The sequence below is a fragment of the Eschscholzia californica genome, unplaced genomic scaffold (assembly GCF_041429995.1).
Source record: "Eschscholzia californica isolate CP2 unplaced genomic scaffold, dmEscCali1.0.p SCAF_3, whole genome shotgun sequence".
Classification (NCBI taxonomy): domain Eukaryota; kingdom Viridiplantae; phylum Streptophyta; class Magnoliopsida; order Ranunculales; family Papaveraceae; genus Eschscholzia; species Eschscholzia californica.
This window is the reverse complement of record NW_028238420.1, coordinates 63397181-63422875: the sequence shown is the minus strand read 5'-3', so window position 1 is coordinate 63422875 and position 25695 is coordinate 63397181. Positions and strand designations below refer to the sequence as shown.

Below are 25695 nucleotides of genomic sequence, written 5' to 3'. Positions count from 1 at the left end.
CCAATTCAATTTCGGATCTCCTGTTGACTTGGAAAGGGATCAAAGGAAGTAAACATAAGAAAGCCATTCTCAACATCATCCCCGAAGCCATTCTTTGGGCAATTTGGAGTGCTAGAAATGATGGAATTTTCAGAGATAAAACCCGTTCGATAGAGCAAATCTTTTTCGCGGCTAAATGCCTTATTTACCACTGGAGCAGATCTTACGGGTGGGCCAGAACTTTTACGTTCCATAGCATGGTTGAGTCTTGGGACAGTTTTTTGTGATCTCTTTAATGGATCGCCCTCGAGTGCTTCCGAGGTCTCGTGTGGCGTGTGGCGAGTGGTGTGCTGCCTTTAGTTTTCCTTTTGGCTGTTTTTTTGTTGCTTTTTTCTGTTTCTTCCTTGGCTTTTAGCCGAGTGTAATGTTCCCCTTTTCTTTTAATCAATTCAATCATATTATTCAAAAAAAGAAAAAAAAAGGTTACGAATTCAACATTTCGGAAAGTCATTTGTCAAACTCGACACAAGATGGACTCAAATGATCAAGAAACGACCCGTTTATGTTTCTTTTCTTTTCATTTGTTTCCTAGCCGGCCCTTGGGGTGCTTTCTCAGGACTTGGTCGGCAAGAAATGGCCCGGCATATCCCGTTTAGTATCTCCATTTACGTGGCACGACCCAACCCAAACTAATCCATTTGGAAAGAGACTCGAAAAATTATACGCAGCGAGACTGCGAGAGTTTGTGTACTTGACATCCCAACCAAACTGAGTCATTGGCCAACCCCGTTCCACCGAAAGCATCTGCATTACTAGTACCCACCAAATAGTTCGGTTGCCCGAAACAACGAAGCGGCTGCCGATAACAACTCATCCTACAAAATCAAACCACGATATAAATTAGGTCTTTTTCCTATTAAAACCAACCGTGACCAGCTTCTTCACTACGAAACCCTAGCTTCCTTCCACAGTCCCCCCCCCCCCCCCCCCCCCCCCCCCACCCACCCCCAAGAAGGCAAGAATCAAGATGAAGAAGACCCCTCGATTTTCCTTTCCTGTTAAATTTACTCTTAATTTCATCATCAACAACATCATCAAATTCAAGAAGAGAAAGAAGAAAAGCAACAGAGGTGATCATTTTCCAAAACCTCCTGCTAATTTTATTAGTGGTAATTCTGGTATTGTTATTGATAGAGAATTAGTAATAAATGAGATACTCACTAGATTACCAGTTAAGTCTCTTCTACGTTTCAAATCCGTTTGCAAAGGATGGAATTCTGTTATTGGAAACGATCAAAATTTTATCGATGTACACCTTACCCGATCAAAATCACGAAACCCTAGCCTGTTTATCCTAGTTCAACCACCAAAAATGAAGCCAATTTGGCCCCATCCTGAAATATTGACAGCCCCTGTCAATTTAGACCTCACCATATCAACTATTCAATCCATAAGTACCATAACATTTCGTGCTGATATAACAACAAATTCAATTAATGGGTTGATTTGTTTTGTTGAAATACATACTTCCATACATGATAGAGATTATTTGAACCATATTATCCGATTATACAATATTAATACTCGTCAAGAAACAAAACTCCCCAGTCCCCCATTACTCATGGAACAAAGTTACAAAACTCCTAGAAACCCATGTTTATACCGACCGATGTATCAATTCGGGCACGATGCCAACGATAAATATAAATTAGTTTGCATGTGGAACAAATGGTCACCGAAGGAACATGAATTTGACCAAGTCTGTGAAATAATAACGATAGGAGGCAGCGTTGGATGGAGAAGGATTGACGACCCACCGCATCTAATGGTCAATCCCTCTGTTTATGTGAATGGTTCTATTTATTGGAGCGGGCGTAAACTTCGCCATGGTCATAGGTGGAGTGGTAATGATCATCGTATTGTGTTTATAGTTGCATTTGATGTCGGAAATGAGAAGTTTAGAACTATTCCTGTCCCTGGTTTCATACTAGATGACTGTAAATGTGAAGACCCAAATGTTGATTTACTAGAAGTGGGTGGACAGGTAGCTATTCAAATCAAAGTGAATATGGACATTGTGAAACTGTGGATATATGACGATGAAAAAAAATTGAATACGACAACGCCTGAGTCCCTCCACTGGTCTGATATTACTATCAAATTGCCTTTTACTTGGCTTGATTCCGTTTGTGTCAAGCTTCATGCAATATCCGATCACATAATAATAAAAAGCTATTTTTATGAAGATCCTGGAAAAATACTTGATGCATCTAAAGAGATTAAGAAGATGAAGGAAAAGCAGAATGTCTCCTTTGATTCTTTGGATTGGAGGAAAAATGAGATGACCACGTTTGAAGTCAGAGGGATCCCCCCATCCATTCCGACTCAATATATTTCTTGGGCTTTATTTACAACATATTTTGGAAGTCTTTTAAAGGTAACCAATTACTTGCCCTATTTCGGATTTGTAGTCACGCTTTTTCGGAAATTACAAATACTTGTTTCTCTAACTATAGATTCTTACCTATTTTGTATATATTTAAAGAACTTGTCCTTGTTTTTATCGCTTTTAGTTCAAAATGTATGCAATATTAGGCAACCTTATAGCTTTAGACTGGAATGAAACAGTAGTTTCTATATGGTTCGCCTGGTAGCCACAATGAAAGATAATACACACATCAATGAAATATTTGAGCAAAAGCTAATCATTTAAGACTTCATTAAACTGTTATATATGTCTAATACTAATCGAGACCTAATATGCAATTTGCAAAACATGTGATTATCAGCACCTATGTTTATGGCTTTAGATGATTTCCGAGTCCGTTCCGTGGTTTTGTTTGAGGATTATCATGTGTCCATAAACACTCTGATAAGCATTACCTGACTTACCGTGTAGGTGTAGGTGTAGGATCTCTTTTATAATACAAAGATAACAGGGCTTGCTTTCTTCGCAATTCCACAAGTGCTATTGTTTGTCGACCTAAAATAACCAGAGAGTTGGAGAGAAGGATGCATGATTCTGCTGTCTTGTTTCTGTCTTGACCTTTTTTCACATTTCTTACACATTCTGTTTACACAAGAGGGAACCTAAAAGTTTACAGGTAACAGTTCTACCTAACATGGAATTGTGGAACTTAAGCAATTTACACGGCACCATCTGGCTTACTCATTTTACTGTGTAGATGTTCTTAAAACAATCAATTTGTAATTTGACATGATATCTGTCTGATTTCATAAGATAGTTTTGGATTTGTTTCTCCTTTTCTTTTCCACTAATCATTTGCCGACCTTCACATGATTGTCCAAAATGGGGTGGTTCAACCCATTCGGTTTGGCGTGGTTTCTTTCTCTGCTTCAATATGTTTAAACTTTCTTGGGTTGAAAGACTCGAAATTATGAAACCTTCCCAATCTAATAGGGGCTAATGTGTTCCTGTTGTTTGAATACTGCAACACCTTGCTGTTTCTACCTGTATAGGAACTAGAATTCTATGGATGATTCTAATGTTTATCTTGTTTTATCATCTTAGGTATAAGCTTGGCAGCAGAACAATGTTCTTCCTTCAGTAAAGCTGTACCGGGAATAGAAGAAGTTATCAAGAAGATGGAGACAAGGTAAAGATAAAGATATTGGATGTTGGTGGGATTCTTTTATGATAAACCTTTTGTATGAAACTTGGAGCTTATAAGTCTGTATGGAGAAACTAAGTTAGAAGCTGAAATTAGGACTTCTTTCGTTTTATTTTCGCTATCGAAACTAGAAGAGATGTTGTAATGTTTTGAACCACATAGAGGATATTCTGTCTTCCAACTTCTTATATGTGTTCCTCTTTTATTGTCATCCACCTCAAGATAATCTTATAATTTGTTTGAGTTTAAGAAGAGGTTAATTGTCAGAGTTCGGTAGGATTGCAGGCTTTCAGCATGTTTAGTCTTTTCCGCAAACTCCTAGGATCAGGTTTCTAAGGGAAGTACACAAACGCCATATCCCCACCACCACCAGCACCAGCACCAAATCACCATCTCCCCATTATCTACATAACTAAATTGGGCTGAGAGAGAAGAGTTGAAACTTGCAACTTCCATAATAGTATAACAGTTGTCATATTAGAAAACTCTGGCTATCATCTCCACAGGGCAAGCTCCAGATGCTTCCCCGGATATTCCATAGTGACACATAATTTATTATAAGCCAAATCAATGGTTGTCTACCAATGAATCGAAGAAAATCAAACAAGCACCCAGAGGTTTCTCAGTTCATTTCTTCATCATGTAAAGTCCTGTCCAATGTTAAGACCTCATCTTGGTGCCAATGTTAACCAAGACCTCATCTTGGTGTTGTGTTTCGGCTTCCTTATTGTTGTCCATTACATAGGCCAAAAAGATAGTCAGCTGTTGAGTTATCTCCATGTAGGATCCTATCATATATCGTAAAAGTGATATAAGAAAACCAGTACCGAAGCCGCATACGTCGAGCTTTCAGCAAGGAACTTGACAAATTCTTGTTTTTTCGCCTCAAAGCTGATTCTTACTTGGTTCAATAACAATTATTATCTCTGCATATCCTCGACTATCCTTTCCTTTTCCCATCTCGTAAATTTCAGTTTGTTCTCAGCTTGCATTATCTCAGGAGGCAGATTCGATGATTTAGAGCTAACCCCAAATCTCACATCTACCTCTTTCCTTAAATCAGATAAACAAGGTAATGCGGTGTCAAAAAGAAGAAAACCCTAGAACAAGGCAAAAGTAGACATATATTTAGTTAATGGACATGATTCTTACCTATTACCAAGATAAATAAACCAGAGTTCTTAATCATCCCACTGTCTAGAGATAGAGCCCCATAACGTATTCAAGGACGGGCAAGTAGCAATTTTGATTGGGTAAAAGACGTCAGAATAAAGTCTCCCGAAGACCATGTCCCATTTGGTGTACGATAAGCCAGTAAATCCAGCAGGGCACTCTCCGTTTGGTAATTTTGGCTTCCTAAGATCAAGCTTCCACTGTGGGTCATCGATTACAATCTCACCATCATAAGAGCTGCAAATAAAAACGACATTTAGAACGGTCATAACTCATAAGTAGTATGCAATAATGCCTCGAAATCCTGGAATTGTGAAAACTTTCAAGACAGACAATTAGAAGCTTCCTTCCAAGTACTTTCCAAGAGTTGGTCCGACCCCATGAAGACCCACACTATTATTGATTTTGCCTTCCTTGTCATATGTTTCAAGTGCTTTAACACCTTCAAAATGTCTTGCAAACAATCTATTGGAAAAAACAGGTCGAGTGGACGCAGCGGAAATATAAGTTTTCACCCTTAGGATTTCAGTCACCATCGTAGCATTTCTCTCTCGCTCGAATGTTACTCTCTCTAGTTTTTTCCCTATCTCTAGTTTTTTTTTTCATTCTAATCGATTCCATAACGTTTAAAAAGAAATTAGACGAGACCTTTATTTATTTTAAATAAGTTTTTTGATATTACTAAAATTAGTGTATTACGTTAGTAACTTATATCAACAAATTTTGATAGATAATACTGATTAAATTACATAACAAAGTTGACATATAATTTATGTACTTGAAGTAAAAGAATATAACAAGACTTTTACAAAAATTAACAATCGTATTCCTATACAAACCAAACACCAAGTTAGAAATCTATCAGGAATTGAAATCCTATTCCTGGTCAAACCAAACATCAAACTAAAGTAATCCGAGTCCCAGGAATCGCGTTGAGGGAATGCGATTCTCAGGAATCACATTCCATTCTGGCGCGCCAAACATGGTCTAAGGGTATCGTTGGTGTTGGTATTGTGATTCAACTAGGAGATGTCTCTACATTATCCAGTTTTTCAGACTCAGATTGAGGAGGTTGTCCTGACACCAGTAGGTCCACTAGTGGTTACTATATCTTTCTTGGAGATTCTTTAGTTTGTTTGTCTTCTAAGAAGCAACTTACAGTCTCAAGATCTTCCACAGAGGCTCAGTATAGAGCTCTATCTCTTGTTACGTCTGAATTGCTATAGATTTCCTATTTGCTGAAAGAACTTTATATTACAGGGAAGAAGCCTATTGTTCTATTGTGTGATAATATGGGAGCAAAGTACTTGGCTTCATCCAGTATTTCACGCAAGAACAAAGCATATTGAAATAGATTTTCATTTATTCGAGATTTGGTCTTGAATAAAACTTTTTCTATCAAGTTTGTTGCTTCTGAGGACAACTTAGCTGATATTCTTACGAAGGGAGTTTTATTCTCTGCCTTTGATAACTTTAGGAGCAAAATCATGTTTTTTCCTTCTTCGAAACATTTGTTTGAGGGGAGTTGTAAGAGTAATGAAAAAAGAAGGTCAAAGTTAGCTGAAGTATAAGATGAAGATAACTGATTTACCTACCTTCTCTACGGGCAATAATGCTACAACAATTGAGTTTGGTTACATGGGCCAGAAGTCAGATACAATGGGGCACTTCTTCATGTGTGGGGTATTAGTTAGTTAATCTGTTTTAGCCTTTTAGGTGTTATTTGTTTTTTTATTTTTTTCAGATCTGAAATCTGAATTGGGTGTCAATCCGGATTTCAGATGTTTGTTTTTTAATTTACATAAATCTGTAACTCTATCTGAATTGAAATCTGGTCTGAATTGGCTGAAAGAAAAACTCACATATTTTCAGACTTCAAAACAAGTCTGAAATGTGTCACATGACACACTTATACCCCCGTCATTAGAAAAATCTCAAGTCTCATATTCAGGCTACCATCGCCACCACCACCATCAGAAACATCACCACTACCAGAGACACGACCACCATCATCATCACAGACCACATCACCACCACCATCAGAAAGTCAGACCATTCCACCATCACAAAGTCAGACCACCACCATCACAAAGTCAGACCACCACCATCACAAACCAAACCACCACCACCACAACCACGACCTAAACAAATCCGACCATCATCACATAACACGTGCATCACCACCACCACATAACACGAGCACCATCACATAACACGAACACCATCACATAACACGAACACCATCACATAACACGAGCACCACCGCCACACAACACGAGAACCACCACCACAACGCACACCAAGGTTTACCTTCAGTTATTGAGAGAGACTTTTACTCATCTCATTCAAGCACTCGTCGGATCTGGCAAGGGTTAGGTCGGTTAATGGCTTTCTTCTACCCCGCTGACTCGCGCTGTGGGTTGGACTTTCGGATCCTCACCTTTGCTAACTTTCGGTTGTTATAGCAACTCCAATGGCAGTCTGTCTTAGGCCGAAAAAACTATTTTTTCACTCAAAATTTTCAGCCTCATCTCATCCCCAAAAATTCAGCTCCAACCCCAGCCTCTCTTGAGGCCGAAAATTTATTTATGTGGGAAATGCGTGTGGCGTTTTTGTTGGTGTGCGAGAAACGTGTGTGGTTTTGTGTATATACAAAACACGTGTTTTAACTATTTTCGAAATAATATTTCTTTTCCAAGGTTGAAAAATTATTCGGCGACCGACACTTTTGTTCAATGTATTTTAATTATTAATGTGAAAGTTGTTTTTAGAGTTGAAAAAAAAAAAAATTAAAACTGATTACATTAAAAAACGAAAAAAAGAATATGAGAAGATCTTAGCCGTTGGATTTTTTCCAACGGCCAAGATCATCCCCAACGGTCATGTTGGGGACCTTCAGTCGCCTGGGGTTCCGCCCCTGCCGACTGTGATTGGAGGGTGGGGCTGAGGCAAAAAAATTGAATTTTTTGCCGCCCAACCTCACTAGACTTGCTCTTAGAGAGAGAGAGAGAGAGGGAAAAGCTTCCTATGGAAGAAAAAAAACAAAACCCTAATCTGAATGGCTTAGGGCTTTTTTGGTTTTTATTCACTCATGTGGAGAAGTGAAAATAGGTTTTTTTTTTTTTCAAAAATACTAATTAATGGTATAAGTGTCAATATTGTAATTCAGCCTTAGTCATTCAGATTTAAAAAACAAACATCTCATTCTTGAAATGTCATTCAGATTTAAAAAACAAACATCTCATTCTTGAAATAATTGAATGAATTCAGATTCAGTGAATTCAGATTGAGCGAATTCAATTCAGTGAATTCAGATTCAGACACAAACAAAAAAAAACAAACACAACCTTAGCTAACTAACTATTAATCTGTTTTTATTTCAACAAAAAAAACTATTAATCTGTTTTAGGTAACTGAACTCTCACTCTCTCTCTAACTATCGCACTCTCTCTCTCTCGCTAAAACTCCATCTCTAATAGTCTTATGTTTCTATATAAGAGATGAATGTATTCGATTTATGTAAAAACAACCGCGTAAGAGAAAGAGAGTATAGAAGCAGAACGGAGAGACGAGAAGTGGAGAAGATGAAGTTAACTACCTAAGTAACGACCACTGATATCAGCACTCGTATACATAAAGAAGAGCACTCCAAATGATAAAGAGAAGAGGCACCCAATGTGGGCGTATATAGCATTTACTTTCTTAACTAAAAACTCTAATTAGTTGTTAAGTCTGTTTTTAGTTTTTCTCTCTCTATAACTAATTTTCCTTTTAATCTCTCTACTTATATAAAGAGAGTTTGTCTTAGTTGTAATTCACTATTGATTTGAGAAGTTGAATACAAATTAAACTTCAAGAAACTCATAGCTTTCAAACCGCCCTCTCAAGTTTTTCTCTCGCAGTTCCTTCGTCTCAACAGAAACCCTAATTTCTCGTCTTAGATCTCGATTTCAACTTCATGTCTCGTACGAAACAAACCGCTCGCAAATCCACTGGAGGAAAGGCTCCAAGTATTCGATTTATGTGAAGATCATCTCAAGTGTAAGCTTACAACAATCGATCATAATTACTCTTTACTTAATTTCAATTTCTTACGATTAGATGATTAATGAGGGTTTCTCACAATCTCAGAACTAAAAAGGAACGATCAAGAACGTCAGTCTTTGTTTGTCTCTCTAGAATCTTTAATTGGAAGGTCAAGAACTTTCTTCCTTATCTCGATTACGAAATCATCTCAAGGTTAAGCTTACTACAATCGATCAATTAGGTAACTTCAATTTCAATTTCTTACAATTGATAATTAATTAGGGTTTATTGATGGAATCTTTGTAGTTATTGATGGAATCTTTGATAATAAATTGGTGGAAACCCTTATTTTAAGAAAAGAACTCTTAAGTAGTTATTGATGGAATCTTTGTAATGATTTTTTTGGTTAAAAATCCATATTTTTGTTAGTGATAGTTGTGGTATTGGTACCCATGGAATTTGTTTATTAGATATACCCTGTATAGATTTAATGGTGTTTGCTGTCTAAGTGTGATAAAATTCATCTCTTTTCTGCAGATTTTTGATAGAAATGGGGAGCGATATAAACAAATTCAATACTCTTGTTGAGAGATTCGAAAAAGAAATGGAATTGCTCAAAAAAGAAGAGTTCGAGATGAATTATGTTAACCCCAATCTTCGCTCGTACAAGAAGAAGAAGAACAAAACAAATACAAGGGCTCCATTTACCGATTTAACCAACAGTGTAGCGGATATGAAAGAAAAAATGGGTAAACAATTCAATGAAATCGACGAAGAGATGTACAACTTTGTGAATGAAACTCATTGGACTCCATTTGAACCCCATTTAGTCTTGAAAGACAAGATAGAAGAATTGGTACATAAGAACAAGAGCTTGGCTGATGCACTGAAAAGATTGAAGTCTAAAAACAGATCGACATCAGACGATATTGCCATTAATGAAGCAGCTGAAGAAATTAAACCTCTGAAAGAACATGTTAAAGCAACTGAAGAAATTAAACCTCTGAAAGAACAAGTTAAAGCAGCAACAACAGAAGAATCTGCAGGTTTGGAACATGAAAACAAGTTACTTAATGATCTGGTAACAGCTAAGGAGAATGAAGCTAAAGAGATCACGGATCATAACAAAGAGCTGGAACTTTGGAACAATAACTTGCTTGAACAGGTAGAAGATCTTATACATAGAAAAGCAAAACTGCATCAGATTATCACCTTCTCAGAACAAAGTGCTAAACAACAGGCATACGAGTTATATTTCACTGAAGACTATCACAAATACATGTAGGGCCGACACAAGTTACAGAAAATTTCTTGAAAGTTTTAATATGTTTTGATTACCAAATTGTTTTTCACAGAGTATGGTTTTTGAGTTGTTATTAATGTACTATACCCTGGCTTTTCTTTTCATGAATGACTAAAGTAAATGCTAGTTCAATCTACTATCTTTCATGTTATTTGGTCATGGCTTTTTTCTTTCTAAGTCAACCTGATATAAGTATGGACTGACCTACTATGCCCCTTAGCAAATACTACTGAAGTTTGTTGATGCAAAAGGTGCACTTTTTATAATGTTTTGGCTACAAAACTTCGGATTTTTGTTGGCTTTGTATTTGTATTTAAATTATCTTCTCCAGAATGTAATTAAAGTTGTATTCATTAGGGGACTTCACTTGTACTCAAATTTGGCCTCACTTTGGTTCCATATGTTTTGGTATAATTATGCTTGGTAGTATAGTCACACCCATTCGTGAATGAATTAAAGCTGATTTCAAGGGTAGGACTTTCTGAACAAGAAAAACAGAAAGAAAGAGACATTATCTTAGTATCCTCTACCATCACCATAGTTACGTAGTTTTACCCATACTAAAAAAAATAAAGATTATGATTCGTTAGCATTTTCAAATTCAACTCCATCTTTAATTTTACACACGAAGAGGGTGATCAGGTGATGGGTGAGATACATGCGAGTAGAACGACACTTCTCAAAAGTGAACTATCATCGATTTCTATATTTTTTTCTCTCGAGCAATATAGCACCTAAAGGGGTTATCGAGAAGATTGAAAGAAGTCAGCGAAATTTTTGGTGGGGTCATAATTCCGATAAACCTAAGATGCATTATTTGAATTGGGAGAAATTACAATCAAATCTAACAGATGGTGGCTTAGGCATTCGGAAAATGGGATTAGTGAACAGAACAATGGTGGGAAAGTTGATATGGAGATTTATCTCGGAACCGGAGGCAATGTGGGTGAGGTTGTTGAGAGCTAAGTATCTTAAGAGCAATAATTTTTGGAGCTACGATCAGAAAGCGTCAAGTACCGCAACTTGGAGAAGCATGTTGGAGATGAGAGGAACCGTCAAAGAAGGTTTGTGTTATTCGATTGGTAATGGAGCAACTATCAAATTATGGGATGACCCATGGATACCAACACTTCATGGTTTTAAACCAGGAAAAAACATAGCGATTACAGTAATAAATAACCTCTTCTTGGTTCGGGGCTTATTTGATATTAATGGCAAGTGGAACAAGACTCTTATTGGGGGAACCTTTGACTCACTATCGGCTAGAGCGATCATGCAAATTTCATTAGGAGACAGGAAAATTGAAGATAAACTTAAGTGGGTATACACAGAAAAGGGAGAATTCACTTCAAAATCCCTTTACAATTCCTTAGTCAGAGAGGTACCATCTTCATCAAAAAATATGGAACTGCCCAATGGAATGTCTTGAAGGAAAATATGGACCAAAGTAGATCTTGTCCCAAGAGTGAAAATGTTCATATGGAGGTTATTACAGGATGCTCTTCGAAGAGAGCACTTCGTTTCAACTATCGAGCTTCAACGATATGCTCGGTGTGTAATATGAAAGAGGAGGACATTGACCATATCTTCCGACGATGTAGGTTAGCTAGAGAAACTTGGATGAACCACCCATTAAATTTGAGACTAGAAGGTGATTCCCGAATTAGCAATATAGTGTACAGTTGGTTCGAAGAAGATGAGGAAGATGAGACTATTGCACTACGATTATATGTGCTATGGTACTTGTGGAAAGCGAGGAATAAGTGTGAATTTGAGGGTACAACTCCGGATAGCTACGCAATTATAAATAGTTTTGTATCTATTTCACAAGAGTACTTGAAAGCTACGAAGGAATCAAATCTTGAGGAAGAAGTTCGAAGGGGCACCCCTCGGACATGGAATCCACCATCGAGTGAGACTTTGAAAATTAATTTTGATGCGGCGTATAAAGATGGGAAGGCAGCTCTTGCAGTATGTAGGAATGCAATGGGAGAATTTGTAATGGCACTAACAAATTAAACAATAGCTTAATCGGCTATGGAAGCGGAAGCAAAAGCAGCAAGACTAGCTACAAGGATAGCGTCAGATTTACACCAATATCAGTGTTTAGTGGAGGGAGATGCTCTATGTGTTATTGAAGCTTGCCAAGCAATGGAAGACAAAATACCATGGAAGATTCGAGCAATTTTAATGGAGATCAAGAATGAAACATCAAAACTTCATAATTGTACTTTTTCATATTGTGTTTGAGAAGCGAATCAAGTAGCGCACCTGTTAGCGCAGTCAGTCTTTAACTCGAATTCGGTACCTAATGAGGAACTGATCGAAACTCCTGTATGTATTATGGGTCAAGTGGTTATTGATAAAGCTCACTAAAACCTATAGATTCAAAGTTATTAAAGATAGGCTAGTGCCTAGTTTCATAAAACAAGGTACATATGGTTGTTTATAAAATATCTTGTGCCTCTACATGAATAAATATAACTATTAAAACAGCTCAGTCGGTTATCTAGGAGATAAGTATGACCGTACATTTTATTTTAAAGATTTTGTTGGGAACACATCCAGCCGATGGTATAACTTTTTTTTTTATGTAAATAGAATAAAAAAAATAATGGTATCTATGTAAATCAACCAAAATTATTTAGAATAACTATTACCCACATATTTTTTTCCCTATTTTCTTTTTCCCACGGATTACATTTTGGAAGCTACCAATTTTCTCAACTTTGCCGTAGAAAATGTTGGAGAGGTGGAAATAACTAACTCACTCTCTCATATCTTCCTGATTTCGCTCTCATCCGCCTAAATATCTGACTTAAAATTGAAATTCTCTCATTTCCTCTCCAAATTCTTTCTCTACACATGCTTTCTCTCTCTCAACAACAAAAAAAATTTATTAAAAAAAAACAACAAAGAAATTTTTCCTGTTAGTGATTTACCGGCGAAGTCAAGAGGGATCTGTCGCGTCCATAAAACGCGGCGGAAACCCAGTATGAATAAAAATCATATCCCAGTATTCAGATGACCCATTTTCTCTACCATAAGAAAAAGAAAAATAATCCAACACTATAAATTAGCCTAAAAACGAGTTTCTTCGCCTGTTGAAGACTCAAACTTAGAAAAATATACAGCAGCAGAGTGAGGGACATGTCTCTAATGGTGAGGATAGCAGATTTAACATTATCAAAGATTCCAACAAGTACATTTCGTGACCATAAAGATAAAACAAGTTACAAATAACTAAAATTTTCTCCACCATTACAAACGTTATTTTATTGTGTTCTTTTTTCTAACTTAGTCATTAAATTATGATTCTATAACAACACTAAACGAAGGGATTGAAGTCTCGCTAAAACAACAAATTGTCGTGTGGTTAGCTCTTATTTGGCCCCCAATTTGTAACCAATAAAGAGAAAGGGGATAAGAAAGAAATTTAAAGAGTGAGAACCAAAAAGAAAGATGACCTAAAATTAACTAAAGGAAATGTTAATATGGGGGTCAAATGATAGTTTGTCGAAATATAGGTCCCATAAAGATGCGTTAGTCACTCACCCGGGGCCAAATTAGGAATTAACACCCAATCTTTTATCTCTGTTCTCAAGGCCACCCATCCCCCCCCCCCCCCCCCCCCTCGGCCCCTCCCCCCTCTCGTCATTCTCATCTCGTTCCCGCCCGTTCTTGTATCTCTCTCTCTCTCTCTCTCTATTCTTCTCTCTCATCTCTAAAACTCTTTTTCAAACTCATCTTCTCTCAACCCCCTCTCAGGCTCTCACATCTCATTTCACCAACTCATCGCAGGTATCTTTCTCTCACTCTCGATGTAGGGTAGCAGTTCCAGGTTAAATATGAATGTTTGCTTAAGTTCTATTTGGATGTGTGTTTTGTTCAAATACTAATGATCCGACTTCTCTTCTGAATCTTCACTCCTCTTTCTGTCTCTAAATTTCGTGTTTGAGCAAACCCTAAATTTTCTCCTTCCTCTCTAGAATCAAGCAGTCATTGTCGTCCAATCAAGGTAAAAGTCCTCATACTGTTCTTCACTTTTTCTAGGATTTTCAAGAAAACCCTAATTTATTCTTATTCCCAAATTCTATAACAACAATAAAAATCTAATCTTTTCCCTTTTATAGCCGGGAAGGTGAAGCTTTAAAGAAGAAATTCGAAGTAAATAAGGAAGAATTCAGTGAGATCCCTTTCTCTCTCTATTTCTACATTAAACCCATCATTAGTTACTTCAAATTTTCTATGGGTCATTACCTATTTGAATGATTCTGTTAAAAAACTAATTTTTTTCTAATAATTTCTATGGGTTATTAACTATTTGAATGATTATTGTAACAATATGATGAGTTAAGGATTGATCTCATTATAGAAGATAATATGTTCGAAGTCGAACCAATTTCAGAACATAATATTGACTTATCAGAGGGTTCATTGCTGACAGGGTATAGTATTCATTTGCTTTAAATACTTCAATTGACTAACTACATTGTTCAAACCAGGGTTTGTTCTCTGAATTTGAGTTATAATTTCCAATAATGAAAATCGAAGAGATTTAATTGATTGGGCTAAAGAAAGTGGAGGAAAAGTCAGGAACTTCCATTGTGACTACTAAACAATCCGATTCACCGAGGCTTCTCCTTGGATGTGAGAGGGTTTTGAATCTGTGTTTGCTTGAGAAAGGAAAGTCATATTTTGTTGTTCAGATCACCTTGGTTCACCTTGCTAAGAGATTCAAACACTAATGATCTATAGAAACGCAAAAGTCATACCATAATGCTTACTAATATTTGCATATCAAATGATTTCAGTAAAATAAATCATTCAGTTCAATGCCAATTAAAAATCTGAGTTGACTCATTTATAGTCATATTTGTTAAGATCAACAATAAGCTAGAAACGATGTTAATGGTTAAAGCGATCTCTCTACTGTTGTTTCATATGACTGTTAGCTTCGAAATCTGATGTAGTGGTTAAAAAAGCTTTTTTATTTATTTAGTTAAGGTATTTATTTTATTTCCCCTTTTATTGTTGCAGGCTTTGAATAAGGTATCTGTGACAACAACGCCGAACTGTTACTTCAGATTCTGTAAGCTCTTTTTTGTTTTTGTTTTTTCATGGATTGTATTTTTAAACTTTTTTTATTAGTTAAGTCTAGGGACTCAAAACACTTTCAGTGATACATCAACACCATGTTTTAGTATAGCTCTTAATTAGGAATTTTTTTGAAGTTAAATAGTCATTGATTCACCAATTTAAAAGCATCATGCTCGATTTTAGTTTGTCGATTAGACACGAACAATTGTATAGGTTTCTTTTCTCTCCTCAATCTTTATTATCACCATGTACATTCTTAGATCTTTATTTCTCTGCAAAAAGTATATTGCATGGGTGGTTTATGGATGGTTTTCTTTTGTATCTACTCTAGGTAGTCTTCTTTTCATTCTTGGGTGAAGGAATGGAGTTTACTTAGTGAATAGAATGAAATTTCCTGCTTTTTGATTTTGTATTTTCTATCTCTCTGACAGACACACATGTAGTTTGTCTTAGTATTCTCTTATCGGCCGCGTTATCTCATTCCATTGAATTGTGCCAGTTGATTTAGTTGTTTTGTCACAAACACTTTAAGATGACCAAGCTTTTTCATAACATAATTGTTCTTCTTTAGGACTCAAAACTTATTCAGTGTTTAAAAGATTGATCCACATTGTTTTTCTTTTTTTACGATTGTAAGTAGTTTGAGGATAAACCTGTTTGAAAGTTCAAAGGAGTTTGGAGGCTCTTAAGCTTTTGGAGATGCTTATTGGTTATCAGAAGTAAGTTAATTTCACAAGGAAAAAATTGTCATTAACTTAGATTAATCAAGGTGAATTGGATACCTTGGCCAGGGAGCAAGGTAGTTCGTGGTACAACTAGCATTGGGGACGATGTCGATGTTTGATTTTTGTTCATCCTCATTCTCCTTGAAAACAACATATAGTTCGCGAAAACCAAATTCAATGCAAAACCAGTAAATGGGTATAGTTAATCAAACGCATACAAAGTAAAATATTTTAAACTTAGTAAACGACTACTTTTTTTGGTCTAATATGAAATCTGACTTGAGCCAGAAATCTTTGGTTTTGTATTACTCGACCGAATGACTTATTTTGGATTATTAACATCTTCATTTGAATCAGTTGAGTCGGGGATGTTATGTTGCTTGCATGTTTGTCTTAATTACTCATTCCTCTTCATCGGTCACTGTTACTTGGTTTCGTGTTTCAAGGTCATTTGTCTCTCACCGTTTTCCTTTGTAGAATGGTGTACTTTTCATTGTATGTGTGTACTTTTCATTGTATGTGTTTGCTAATTTTTGTTGGTAATTTTTTTAATTGGTATTGCTCAATGATGTTATGTTTTACTAAGCTTTTTAACTTTATTTAGGTACGTTAAGTGCAATACTTGGATGAGAATATGAGATGTTGAAGAAGAGCGACACGACTTCTTATCAGGTATTGCACAATGAAGACTTCTTTATTTGTAGGTGCTTTTTATTGGGGTTTGAGCTCATTCTTGCTTATCGGAATGATGTCATTTGTTAGTGTTACTTGCTTCATGTTTCAAGTTTATTTTTCTCATTATCTTTCTCGCATCAATGGTTTGTTTTTCAAAGAAGAGTTATAACTTGCTGATTTTATTTGTCTTCCCTTTGCTAAGATAGTAGATATGGTTATAGGCCTGCCACAGTATCTTTTTTGTTGTGGGTAATTTTCTGATTAGTATTACTAAGACTTTTTTATGATGATTTGTAACAAAAAAAAATCTTCCATGATGATGGTTTTACATGGACAATGTATGATATTATGTGTTACTAATTTCTGTAACGTTCAGGTGTTGTTAATACGACAGCTGGAGGAGAATATGAAATTTCTTTATGAAGAAGACCTATATGGCTTTTATTGTTTGTAAGTGATTCTTATAAGAATTATGTTGTTGAAGTCGATAGACACTGAACCAACATAACAAATAAATACAAAAACAAAAAAAGAAATTTGGTAGTAATTTGTGCTCATTCACATAGTGTGCTCCATCTGTTATGCGTTCGAAAAAACTGTCTGTGCCCCACAGGCACGGATTACACCCTCGGAGAATATGACGCTTTTCACTGCACATCTATATAATAAGGAAGGAGGGTATCTTTCCCCCTCCTTCCAACGGCTAGGATTTGTCCCCACAAGTTAATCTCTGATGGTTTATATCTTTTTGAAAAGAATTGTATGTGTAGATCTCTGAAATCTTTAGAATGTTTAATATTTTGTGCTCTTGAAACTAGAGATGATATTGATAATGGTTTCCATTTTATGTCAATTGAGGATTTCATATGGGTTTTGCAAATTTTCAATCGCCTCGGAGGTTTCAAAATTTTGCAAGGTTCATGCCATTGGCTCACGACGTAAGGTTCCCAGATCCTTTTAGGTGTGACCTCTTATAAAAATTTATTTGTTATTAATTTATACAGTTTTGTACTATTTGCTCTCCATGTTACTTAAGGCTTCCTAAACAAGCACAAAATCGATTGGGAACATATTATAGATTAATCAGTTTTTGTAGTGGAAGGTTTCAAATTTTTGTGCACTGTATCTTATGTTCCCTATATTGTGGATCGGTTATTATATAGATGTTTTTTCTCTCATTGTATATGTGTTATGCATTTAGCAAACTATTTTCTCTGTAGACTGCCATTCGCTTGAAGAATTAAGTAACACCATTGTATAACTTGATATTGACATTGAAGTTTCTTCGAAATTTTGTTATGGAGGGCAAATGAATTAAGAAACACCACTGAGACATCGAGCACATAGTTGGTGGTGGTTTTCGCAGGAAGGTATGAGAAATTTGGATAACTGAGAATTGTAGCAATAATGATTTGTTTGTAATTAATTCTTTATTTTTCTCACATTTCTATCTGTGGTTTAAAATCTTATTGATATTTTATGGTGTTTTGAGCTATTACCTGTAATAATAAGTGATAATTGTACTTGCTAATTCTGTCAATTAACTTGCGTTGCCTCATTTATAGTTGTGTATCTGTAAAGATCTGTATTAAGCTAGAAAGGATGCTAAATCAGATATGAATCTCTTTATGTTGTTTCATATGATTGTTAGCTTCGAAATTTGATGCAATGGTTACATTGCCTTCTTTTTTACTTAGCTAAGGTATTTATTTTCATTTTTTACAGGGTTCTAAGAAGGTATCCGTGACAACAACGCTGACACTGATACTTCAGACTTGGTAAGCTATCTTTTTGTTCTTTTTCATGGATTGTAATTGATTTTGACCTATTTTGATTAGTTAAGTCTCTGGAGTCAAATGCTTCAACCCGAGACGTCAACACCATGGTTTAGTATAATCCTGAATTAGGAAGACTTTTTGAAGTTTAATTGTAATTGACTCCCCAATAACCACACTGAAAACATTATCAAAATGTTTTGGTTTGAAACATTATCAAAATTTGTATTGCTCTTAATTAGGGAAAAGTGTATTTCAAATTTATCCTTTCTTAAGGGCTTCAAAAATCCGTTGACATTCAAGTTAAACTGAATCCACTAAGTTTGAAAACGTGAAACCATTACTCTAAATCTAAACAAAATTTAGGCAACTGAAACCAAAATGTGTATCTTAACCATTTAAATCATGTTTTGATCAGAACTTTGAAGTAAACCATGACTTCATTTCTGATTTTGCATTTGAAAAGTTATGTAGTTGCTAGCAATTTACTTCTGCACTCTACATATTTGATGGTTGTCTCATAGACAAAATGTTGTTCATATTTACCTGCATTTCATTTCGTGGTGTTAACTTTGCTTAGTTATTACCTTTGATCTCTTTAAATATTATTTAGTATTAGTTGTCCACAATTTTTTAATGGGTTGTACTCCATCCTCTGGCGCATCTCGTACTCTAGGTAAGCTCTTCATCGAAATTGACATGAGTGGTGAATTGGTATAAAGAAAATCCCATTAAGAAAATTGTTTCCTTACAGTCCCATCTTTTTTGTGGTATTCCGATCATCCGATGAGAGATAATCAAAACTGATAACTCATATAATGACTGAAAGAAAATCTTATTATGAAACATTTGTTTATTGTGAATCCAGTTTAACCTCAACCACTCAAGTTGTGTGACCCCAGGAGAATTTGTTGTTACTGCAAAACAAATGTACTTGATGTTTGAGATTTTATTTCGTTATTAAAATATATTGCCCCTCCATAGTGTGCTTGCAAACTTTTAGGGGTACTCTGCCACGTCTAAACCGCATAAAGGTTCCCAGGTGAAAATCAAAGGATATGTTGAAAGAGGAAGTATTTGGGGATACTCTGCCACAGTAAAATGTGTCCACTGTGGTTGGCTTTTTCCTCTAATTTTCGCCCTCCGATTGTGAGAACAGGATAATGCATCAAGTCTGCCTTCAAGAGTTGAGAAGAGTGATGCAAGGGAAATTGAGAATTTTTATAAGCATTATGTTAGAGTTCTTGACAAGGGAACAAGCTGATAGGTAAACTACACTTTGTTTCATGTCTGTAGATTGCCTACATGGCTATATACTAAAGTCTATGACCTAAAATTTCGTCCAATTTTTACAATTGCAGAGTGCAATTTGGAAGGCCTACCAAACAACTGATTGCTTTTTGTGATTTCTTTCATGGGCGGACTGTCGGATGGACTATCATTTTTGATAGATTAAACTATTTCCATCTTCTTTTCTGAAGTAGTGCCTTATAATGAGTTATACAATGCATCTTATTGCAAGTCATATTGTTAGTAATAGGTATAAAGTATATAGCTAAGATGTTCATCAGATAAGAGAATTCAATCTCTAGACTAGATTAATATTCTTGCGTTCAAATTTAACTGAATGCATTGGAAAAAACTGTCCATGCCCCACAGGGATGGGTTACACCCTCGTCTTATCCAAATGAAGAAGAGATAGAGAGAAAAATGCAGACCCTTTCTTCTGGCATCACCCTCAAATACCCTCAGTTTCTCTCTCTCTAAAATCCAATAACTCCATCAGTAGAGACCCTTTCTCGTCTCCTTCCACCATCTCTGTGAGCTCTTTTTCGAACTTGAAGAAATTCTCTGTAAAATGTAGAAGTTCATCAGAGTATTTTGAGAAACAGAGGTTCACTAAACCTTCTGAAGAAACTTTCACTCCCAATCTTTAGGAGGTTATTCAGAACTTCATCTTCTTCTTCTCTGTTATTCTCTTCATCTTTTGTTTGCCTCCTAGGGTTTTTGTGGGTCATTCAATATATAAAGGAAAAGCCGCTCTTACTGTAGAACCTAAATCACCAGAGTTTGTTCCTTTAGATGTATGTGTTTAAACTTGTTTATTTATATATCTTCTTTCTCTCTCTCTCTCTCCCTAAGTTGGATTGTTTGATTAGTTTTGGGTATATGTTTTTTCTGTGAATGCAGTCAGGGGCTTTTAAGTTATCTAAAGAGGGATTTGTGCTTCTTCAATTTGCTCCTGCTATTGGGGTTAGGCAATATGATAGGAGCAGAAAGCAAGTAAGCTTCTTTGTATTGAAATGTCGAAAAATATAGTAGCTTACTTCGATTTATAACCAGTTCTTGGGATTTCTAGTGTTATAGGATTTATAAATGAACAGGTCCTCTATAGGAGATTTTCATGTTTGGGTCCTAGAAAAACTTCACTAATAAAGTTATTCGCATAGTCACTATGTGGGTAGAGAAATGTCGGTCAATCCACCTGCGTAAGATGTGATTAGATTAATGAAACCGAAGAATAGTAGGGATTCTTATTACAGAAAGGCAAAAAACGAGTCATTTTTTTCAGACCTAGTGGAGCTCCCGTCTGCACGGGATTCATTTTAAGTCTCATGGTCAAGTTTTGAAAGCTGAGCCCCTCCCAGATGGCTCCGGGCACTTCTTCAATCTAAGTAATCTCCTCACTTCTGTACTTCATAACAGCAATTTTTGTATTTACTTTCCCCATTGAAACTACAAACATCTGTAAACTTAAGCACCTAGTTGCATGGAAAACGGAGCACTCAGGAGGAGTCACTCGATGTTGTCTCTTTGTGCTCGTTTTCTCAGACGTGCACCATTTTGTAAATGGTTTTGCGATTTCCTGTTGTATGAATCAACTGAACGGTAAATTCCCAACGGAAAGCCTACAGAGTCGTGAGCCTGGTAGGCCAACAGATAGCCTACATAGCCGTTAGCCTGGTAGCCCAACGGCAATTTTTATTTGTCTCATCTTATAGAGTGGCATGTTATTGTTATTCTAACCCCTTACTTCTGTTTCCTTCTAATGATAACTTGTTATAGATGTTCAAAACAAGCTCTTGAATGTTGACGAAAATATTTACATCCCAATTACTAAAGGAGGATTATCCCCAATTTCGTTCAGCTTCTCTTGTTTTCTATATTACTTCGAAACTCGTACATTTGTAGCTATTATATTTGTAGGTCGGTCAGCGTTTGATTAGACTGTCTTCTGCAGTTTATAATGCTATATCTACTGGGCTGGCACACGTTTGTAAATTCCATTAAGCCAAGTGATAACAACTGTGTAAGCAACACCATTAGTTTGCGTTCTGGGGCTGACTTAGAATGGAGCAGGTAGTCGCTTCTGAGTCCTCAATTGGGGGCGTGCAGGACGGAGTACTGAAACCACGTACATGAAGGATGGAGATATAGTTTGTGAGCTATTCATCTCCAAGATAAGACTTTTGAGTTTTTTTGGCACACTTGGGCATCTATGAAGATAGTTGATTTGGAGGAACGTGTAAACTTACGTATGGAGAGAATCGATAAAATTGTTTGTTTTGTTAGTGGCTCGGTCGACCTATAATACAACTTTGGTGGTGAAGAAATGAGTGGTGTCGCCGCATCTATAAAGGTTGCAACAACTGCGATGAAGAACCGGTGAGTAGTGAGCGACACATTAAAAGTGACAGACAACACATCATCATATTATCATACAATACCCTAGCTATGGACTTACGAAAAGTTAGGTCTTTGAGTGGTATATACATGTGAATACGTGATTACATTTGAGATGGAACAAAAACTACCAGAAACCTCTGAGAGAGCGTATATGGGTTTTAAGAAGCTAGCAAGCATGAATTTGGAAACGAGACTCATCTACTCAATAGGGTTTGTGATTGAGGTGGCTTTACTAGCGTTGGGCATACCTTACGTCCCAAATAATGTGAAAGCAAAGAGATGTACTTGCATGGTTGTATAACTTGGCTACAATACATAGTTGTTTGACACCCTTAAGCCTTGCTTATATCGAAACACAAGCTGGGTTTATCATAACCCATAAATGATTTGGACGATCCCATTAGTCTTCTTTTCCTTGATATGCATTAGAATGTGTTAATGAACACAATCTTTTCTAGCCATTCGTGATTTTAAAGTTTCCTTGAAATAGGTTCTTCATTATGATATTAAATAGTTGGCACTAATATGTGTTGGTTGCTCAGCTCCCGGGGCGTGGTTTTAGCATCGGGAGATGGTAAGATAGTTTACCGTAACACACTTGATGCAAGACTAGATGTTGTATCCGGTGAGAAGCCCCCCAGAATCCAGATATATCATTCTCCACATTCTTCAACAAACAAAATCTCCACATCTTTCAACAAAAAAAAAAAAACTCCACATGGGAAAGTCCTGACATAAAACTAAAGGATGATATCACAAAAAAAAAACAAAAAAACAAGATTCGTTATGATAGCCAACTCTTATAAATCCACGTCAGTTGCTGACTGGACTGAAAATGGAAAGTGCAAAGATTTTCACCAAATCCTAATTAGATTATCTGGGGGCGTACCCTAGCCCTAGGGGGGGGTCTCCCGACAGATCTATTTAAGATCGAACATGCTTTTTCATCCATCCATCCATCTCTAAACGAAGAAACCCTAAGGAGGGAAGGAGGGAGGGTTTCCTCATCATAGTACAATATTCTTTTACAACTACTACTACTACTAGTTGTTCTTCATACAGTAGTATTATTTAGTATTGATCTAGTACGTACCACTCCTTCCTGTCAAGATGAAGACGAGAGCTTTTCCCTTTCCTGTTGTTAAATTTGGTCTCATCATCAAAAACAACAAATTCAAGAAGAAGAAGAAGAAAAGCAGACGAGGAGGTAATAATAAAAGTAAAAGTGGTTTTGTTATTGATGAAGATTTATTAATATATGAGGTATTAAGCAGACTACCAGTTAAATCACTTATTCGTTTCAAATCAGTTTCTAAACTATGGAGTTCTGTTATTGAAAAAGATCAAAACTTTATTGATTTACACCTTAACCGATCAAAATTACGTAACCCTAGTCTCTTTATCATCCCTTCTGAACGTAACAACCTAGGAGGATGGTTTTTAAAACAGTTATTTATGATAGCTGATTTAATGGAACAAGGAATAGGAGGAGCATCCATTAACACTACAACGGAACCATCCGAATTGTTGTATAACCATGGTCGTTATGAAATTTTAAACCCTGTTAATGGTTTGATTTGTGTCATTGACTCTAATCGTGATCGCTATGCTCACATTTACAATATCAGTACCCAACAACAATCACCACCGATTAAACATATACCCAAGGAAGGTGAGAGATTTTTATCTGATTCAAAATATCAGATGGGATTTGATCCTGCCTCTAATCAACACAAATTAGTCTCTCTCCACAATTTGATACCTCAAAAAGGTGATACTCTTCTTCTCGTGTGTGATGTTTTGACCCTTGGAATAGGAAGAAGATATGATGATGATGATGATGATAATACTAGTAAACTTAATGAGTGGAGAAGGATAGATGAAATTCCACCACAATCACTTGAAAATCCTTCTGTTTATGTGAATGGTTCAATATATTGGAGCACTAAAGAACTTAACAAGAGTGGACCATATTGGAGCACTAAAGAACTTAACAAGAGTGGACCATCTTGGACCAGAGAACATCGTCCTGTATATATAGTGGCATTTGATGTTGGAATTGAGAAGTTTAGAACTATTCAAATCCCTGATTTCATACTTGATCAGCCTAAGGAAAATTGTGAGGGTGCACTCTCAAAAGTAGAATTTTGTACTGGTAGTCCAGAGATTGATTTATTAGAAATAGACGGACATGTAGCTCTTCAAATTAGAATGAGTAGTTATATCATAAAATTATGGATATTTGATGATGATAAGAAAAATATGACAATAACTAGTCAACAAACTTGGACAGAATTGACTATCAATTTACCTTTTTGTTGGGGGATGGGTACATTTGTCCGTAGTCATTCGGTGCTTAATCAAATAATCTTAAAAACCCACTTTATTGACGGGGAAACTTATAATACAAAAGGGAGAAAGAAATGTTTCTCTTTTTATTCTTACAATCGGAAGAAGAATATCTTCGAGGCGTTTGAAATTATAGGAATCCCAGCTCATATGTGTTCTATAAGGCTATTCACCAAGTTTCACGAAAGTCTTTTGTCTGTTTCAACTTGAGCACATTCCCTATTGAACTTGAAGAAAGCAAGATTCCAAGAAAGAGTTTCAGAAGAAGAAGAAGCATATTTCCTCTCTCTATTACTTTGTTGGCAAAGGGAGTTCGAATTTGGAGGAATTCCATATTGGACACCGATTACCAATTTTTATTCTACTATTTTATTATACAGTTTGCGGAAAAGTATTTTGCATGTTCCCAACTTTACTCATCTGAAGTTAAAAAAAAATGTTTAAGATTAAGTTATATAGTTTTGAGACATTCTAGTGATGGTAGTGCTCCAAAATAATGTTATACATTTTCTTTATTTGGATTTGCAATGAATCTTTCATGAAAATTTTGTAATCATTTCCTTTATTTGTAGTAATCGTATTGAATAGGTCCAATCAGTTGGAGTATCAAAATGTTATGATAGAAAGACACTACAGAAGATCATTTTATAAATTAAACGTTCAATAACAAGTCTCAAACTTTGTCACAGACTGCCCGTGATAGGCTTACACCATAAGTTAGTAAGTATAAAAGTTCGGACAATTTGTTACAGAACTGAAAAATATCAAAATCGTATTCTTTTACATTTTTCAATTTTCTTCTACGTCAAAATCTATAATCAACAGAATGATCTAAAATTTAGGTTTTTGAATCGAAAGAAGAAGCTTTTTCTCAAGTTGTTTTCTTCTTTTCTTGGGAAATGATAGAATGCCCAGTAAAATGCCCAAATTTCTTCATTTAGAAACAAAAGCAGTCCCCACGGTAGTCAAACTTTGAAAAAACCTTGTCTTTTAGTGAATTTCACGTCAGCTGGGCACCGTTTTGGTCACCGAGCTGGGCACTCTAACATCTCCTTTCCTTTTTTTTCTGCATGTTCCTCCATTTCAAGTATATTTGGTATGACAGCCCTAAGAAAACCATAACAAAACTTCTCCATTGCTTTCCTGACAAAGGATTTCCACTTACTAATGAAGAAACTACAATTTACGGGTAGTAGTGATGGTGGTGTTGGCTAGTGAACCCAAACGGCTTATCGTCAAGAAGATGAAGTTTTGACCAGCTGCTCCACACA

At 36.0% G+C, this 25695-nt stretch overlaps 5 protein-coding genes across 24 annotated transcripts; all 5 read left to right on the top strand.

Moving 5' to 3' along the window:
* Window positions 1–892: 892 nt before the first annotated feature.
* On the top strand, window positions 893–3792 carry LOC147553159 (putative F-box protein At1g32420). Of its 2 annotated transcripts, none has more exons than XM_086671914.1 (2): window positions 893–2416; window positions 3512–3792. In XM_086671914.1, exons 1-2 carry the CDS (start codon window positions 1007–1009, stop codon window positions 3515–3517), a joined length of 1416 nt encoding a protein of 471 aa, XP_086528040.1. In that variant the 5' UTR covers window positions 893–1006; the 3' UTR covers window positions 3518–3792. The 2 variants fall into 2 exon arrangements, 1 of the variants encoding a protein (XP_086528040.1); XR_015238655.1 differs by having other exon boundaries at window positions 904–3083.
* A 4793-nt stretch (window positions 3793–8585) lies between these two features.
* On the top strand, window positions 8586–10247 carry LOC147553158 (uncharacterized). The gene is made up of 3 exons (XM_086669736.1): window positions 8586–8825; window positions 8916–9051; window positions 9348–10247. The coding sequence occupies exon 3, from the start codon at window positions 9361–9363 to the stop codon at window positions 10093–10095; it is 735 nt and encodes a 244-aa protein (XP_086525862.1). The 5' UTR covers window positions 8586–8825; window positions 8916–9051; window positions 9348–9360; the 3' UTR covers window positions 10096–10247.
* A 1303-nt stretch (window positions 10248–11550) lies between these two features.
* Window positions 11551–12132, top strand: LOC147553157 (uncharacterized). The gene has a single exon (XM_086668686.1). It carries the CDS (start codon window positions 11551–11553, stop codon window positions 12130–12132), a length of 582 nt encoding a protein of 193 aa, XP_086524812.1.
* Window positions 12133–13725: 1593 nt separating this feature from the next.
* LOC147553156 (single-stranded DNA-binding protein WHY1, chloroplastic-like) lies at window positions 13726–22536 on the top strand. Of its 19 annotated transcripts, none has more exons than XM_086671106.1 (14): window positions 13726–13914; window positions 14103–14131; window positions 14247–14299; window positions 15154–15205; window positions 16543–16610; window positions 16990–17063; window positions 17472–17551; window positions 17918–17983; window positions 18339–18391; window positions 19548–19655; window positions 19750–19928; window positions 20391–20472; window positions 20579–20671; window positions 21630–22536. In XM_086671106.1, exons 11-14 carry the CDS (start codon window positions 19882–19884, stop codon window positions 21750–21752), a joined length of 345 nt encoding a protein of 114 aa, XP_086527232.1. In that variant the 5' UTR covers window positions 13726–13914; window positions 14103–14131; window positions 14247–14299; window positions 15154–15205; window positions 16543–16610; window positions 16990–17063; window positions 17472–17551; window positions 17918–17983; window positions 18339–18391; window positions 19548–19655; window positions 19750–19881; the 3' UTR covers window positions 21753–22536. The 19 variants fall into 19 exon arrangements, 10 of the variants coding, with proteins under 10 accessions (XP_086527232.1, XP_086527230.1, XP_086527229.1 ...); XM_086671104.1 differs by having other exon boundaries at window positions 17834–17983; XM_086671103.1 differs by having other exon boundaries at window positions 17472–17574.
* Window positions 22537–23057: 521 nt separating this feature from the next.
* LOC147553155 (putative F-box protein At1g32420) lies at window positions 23058–24882 on the top strand. Its single transcript, XM_086670525.1, has one exon. It carries the CDS (start codon window positions 23186–23188, stop codon window positions 24632–24634), a length of 1449 nt encoding a protein of 482 aa, XP_086526651.1. The 5' UTR covers window positions 23058–23185; the 3' UTR covers window positions 24635–24882.
* The last annotated feature ends 813 nt before the right edge of the window (window positions 24883–25695 follow it).

What these genes read in the sequence shown, in the direction of transcription:
- LOC147553159 (XM_086671914.1), top strand. Translation starts at nt 1,007, where the DNA reads ATGAAGAAGACCCCTCGATTTTCCTTTCCTGTTAAATTTACTCTTAAT.
- LOC147553158 (XM_086669736.1), top strand. Translation starts at nt 9,361, where the DNA reads ATGGGGAGCGATATAAACAAATTCAATACTCTTGTTGAGAGATTCGAA.
- LOC147553157 (XM_086668686.1), top strand. Translation starts at nt 11,551, where the DNA reads ATGGACCAAAGTAGATCTTGTCCCAAGAGTGAAAATGTTCATATGGAG.
- LOC147553156 (XM_086671101.1), top strand. Translation starts at nt 17,480, where the DNA reads ATGGGTTTTGCAAATTTTCAATCGCCTCGGAGGTTTCAAAATTTTGCA. An exon ending in TCATGCCATTGGCTCACGAC is followed by an intron (nt 17,552 to 18,338) that starts GTAAGGTTCCCA and finishes CATTTTTTACAG; the next exon opens with GGTTCTAAGAAGGTATCCGT. An exon ending in ACAAGGGAACAAGCTGATAG is followed by an intron (nt 19,656 to 19,749) that starts GTAAACTACACT and finishes TTACAATTGCAG; the next exon opens with AGTGCAATTTGGAAGGCCTA.
- LOC147553155 (XM_086670525.1), top strand. Translation starts at nt 23,186, where the DNA reads ATGAAGACGAGAGCTTTTCCCTTTCCTGTTGTTAAATTTGGTCTCATC.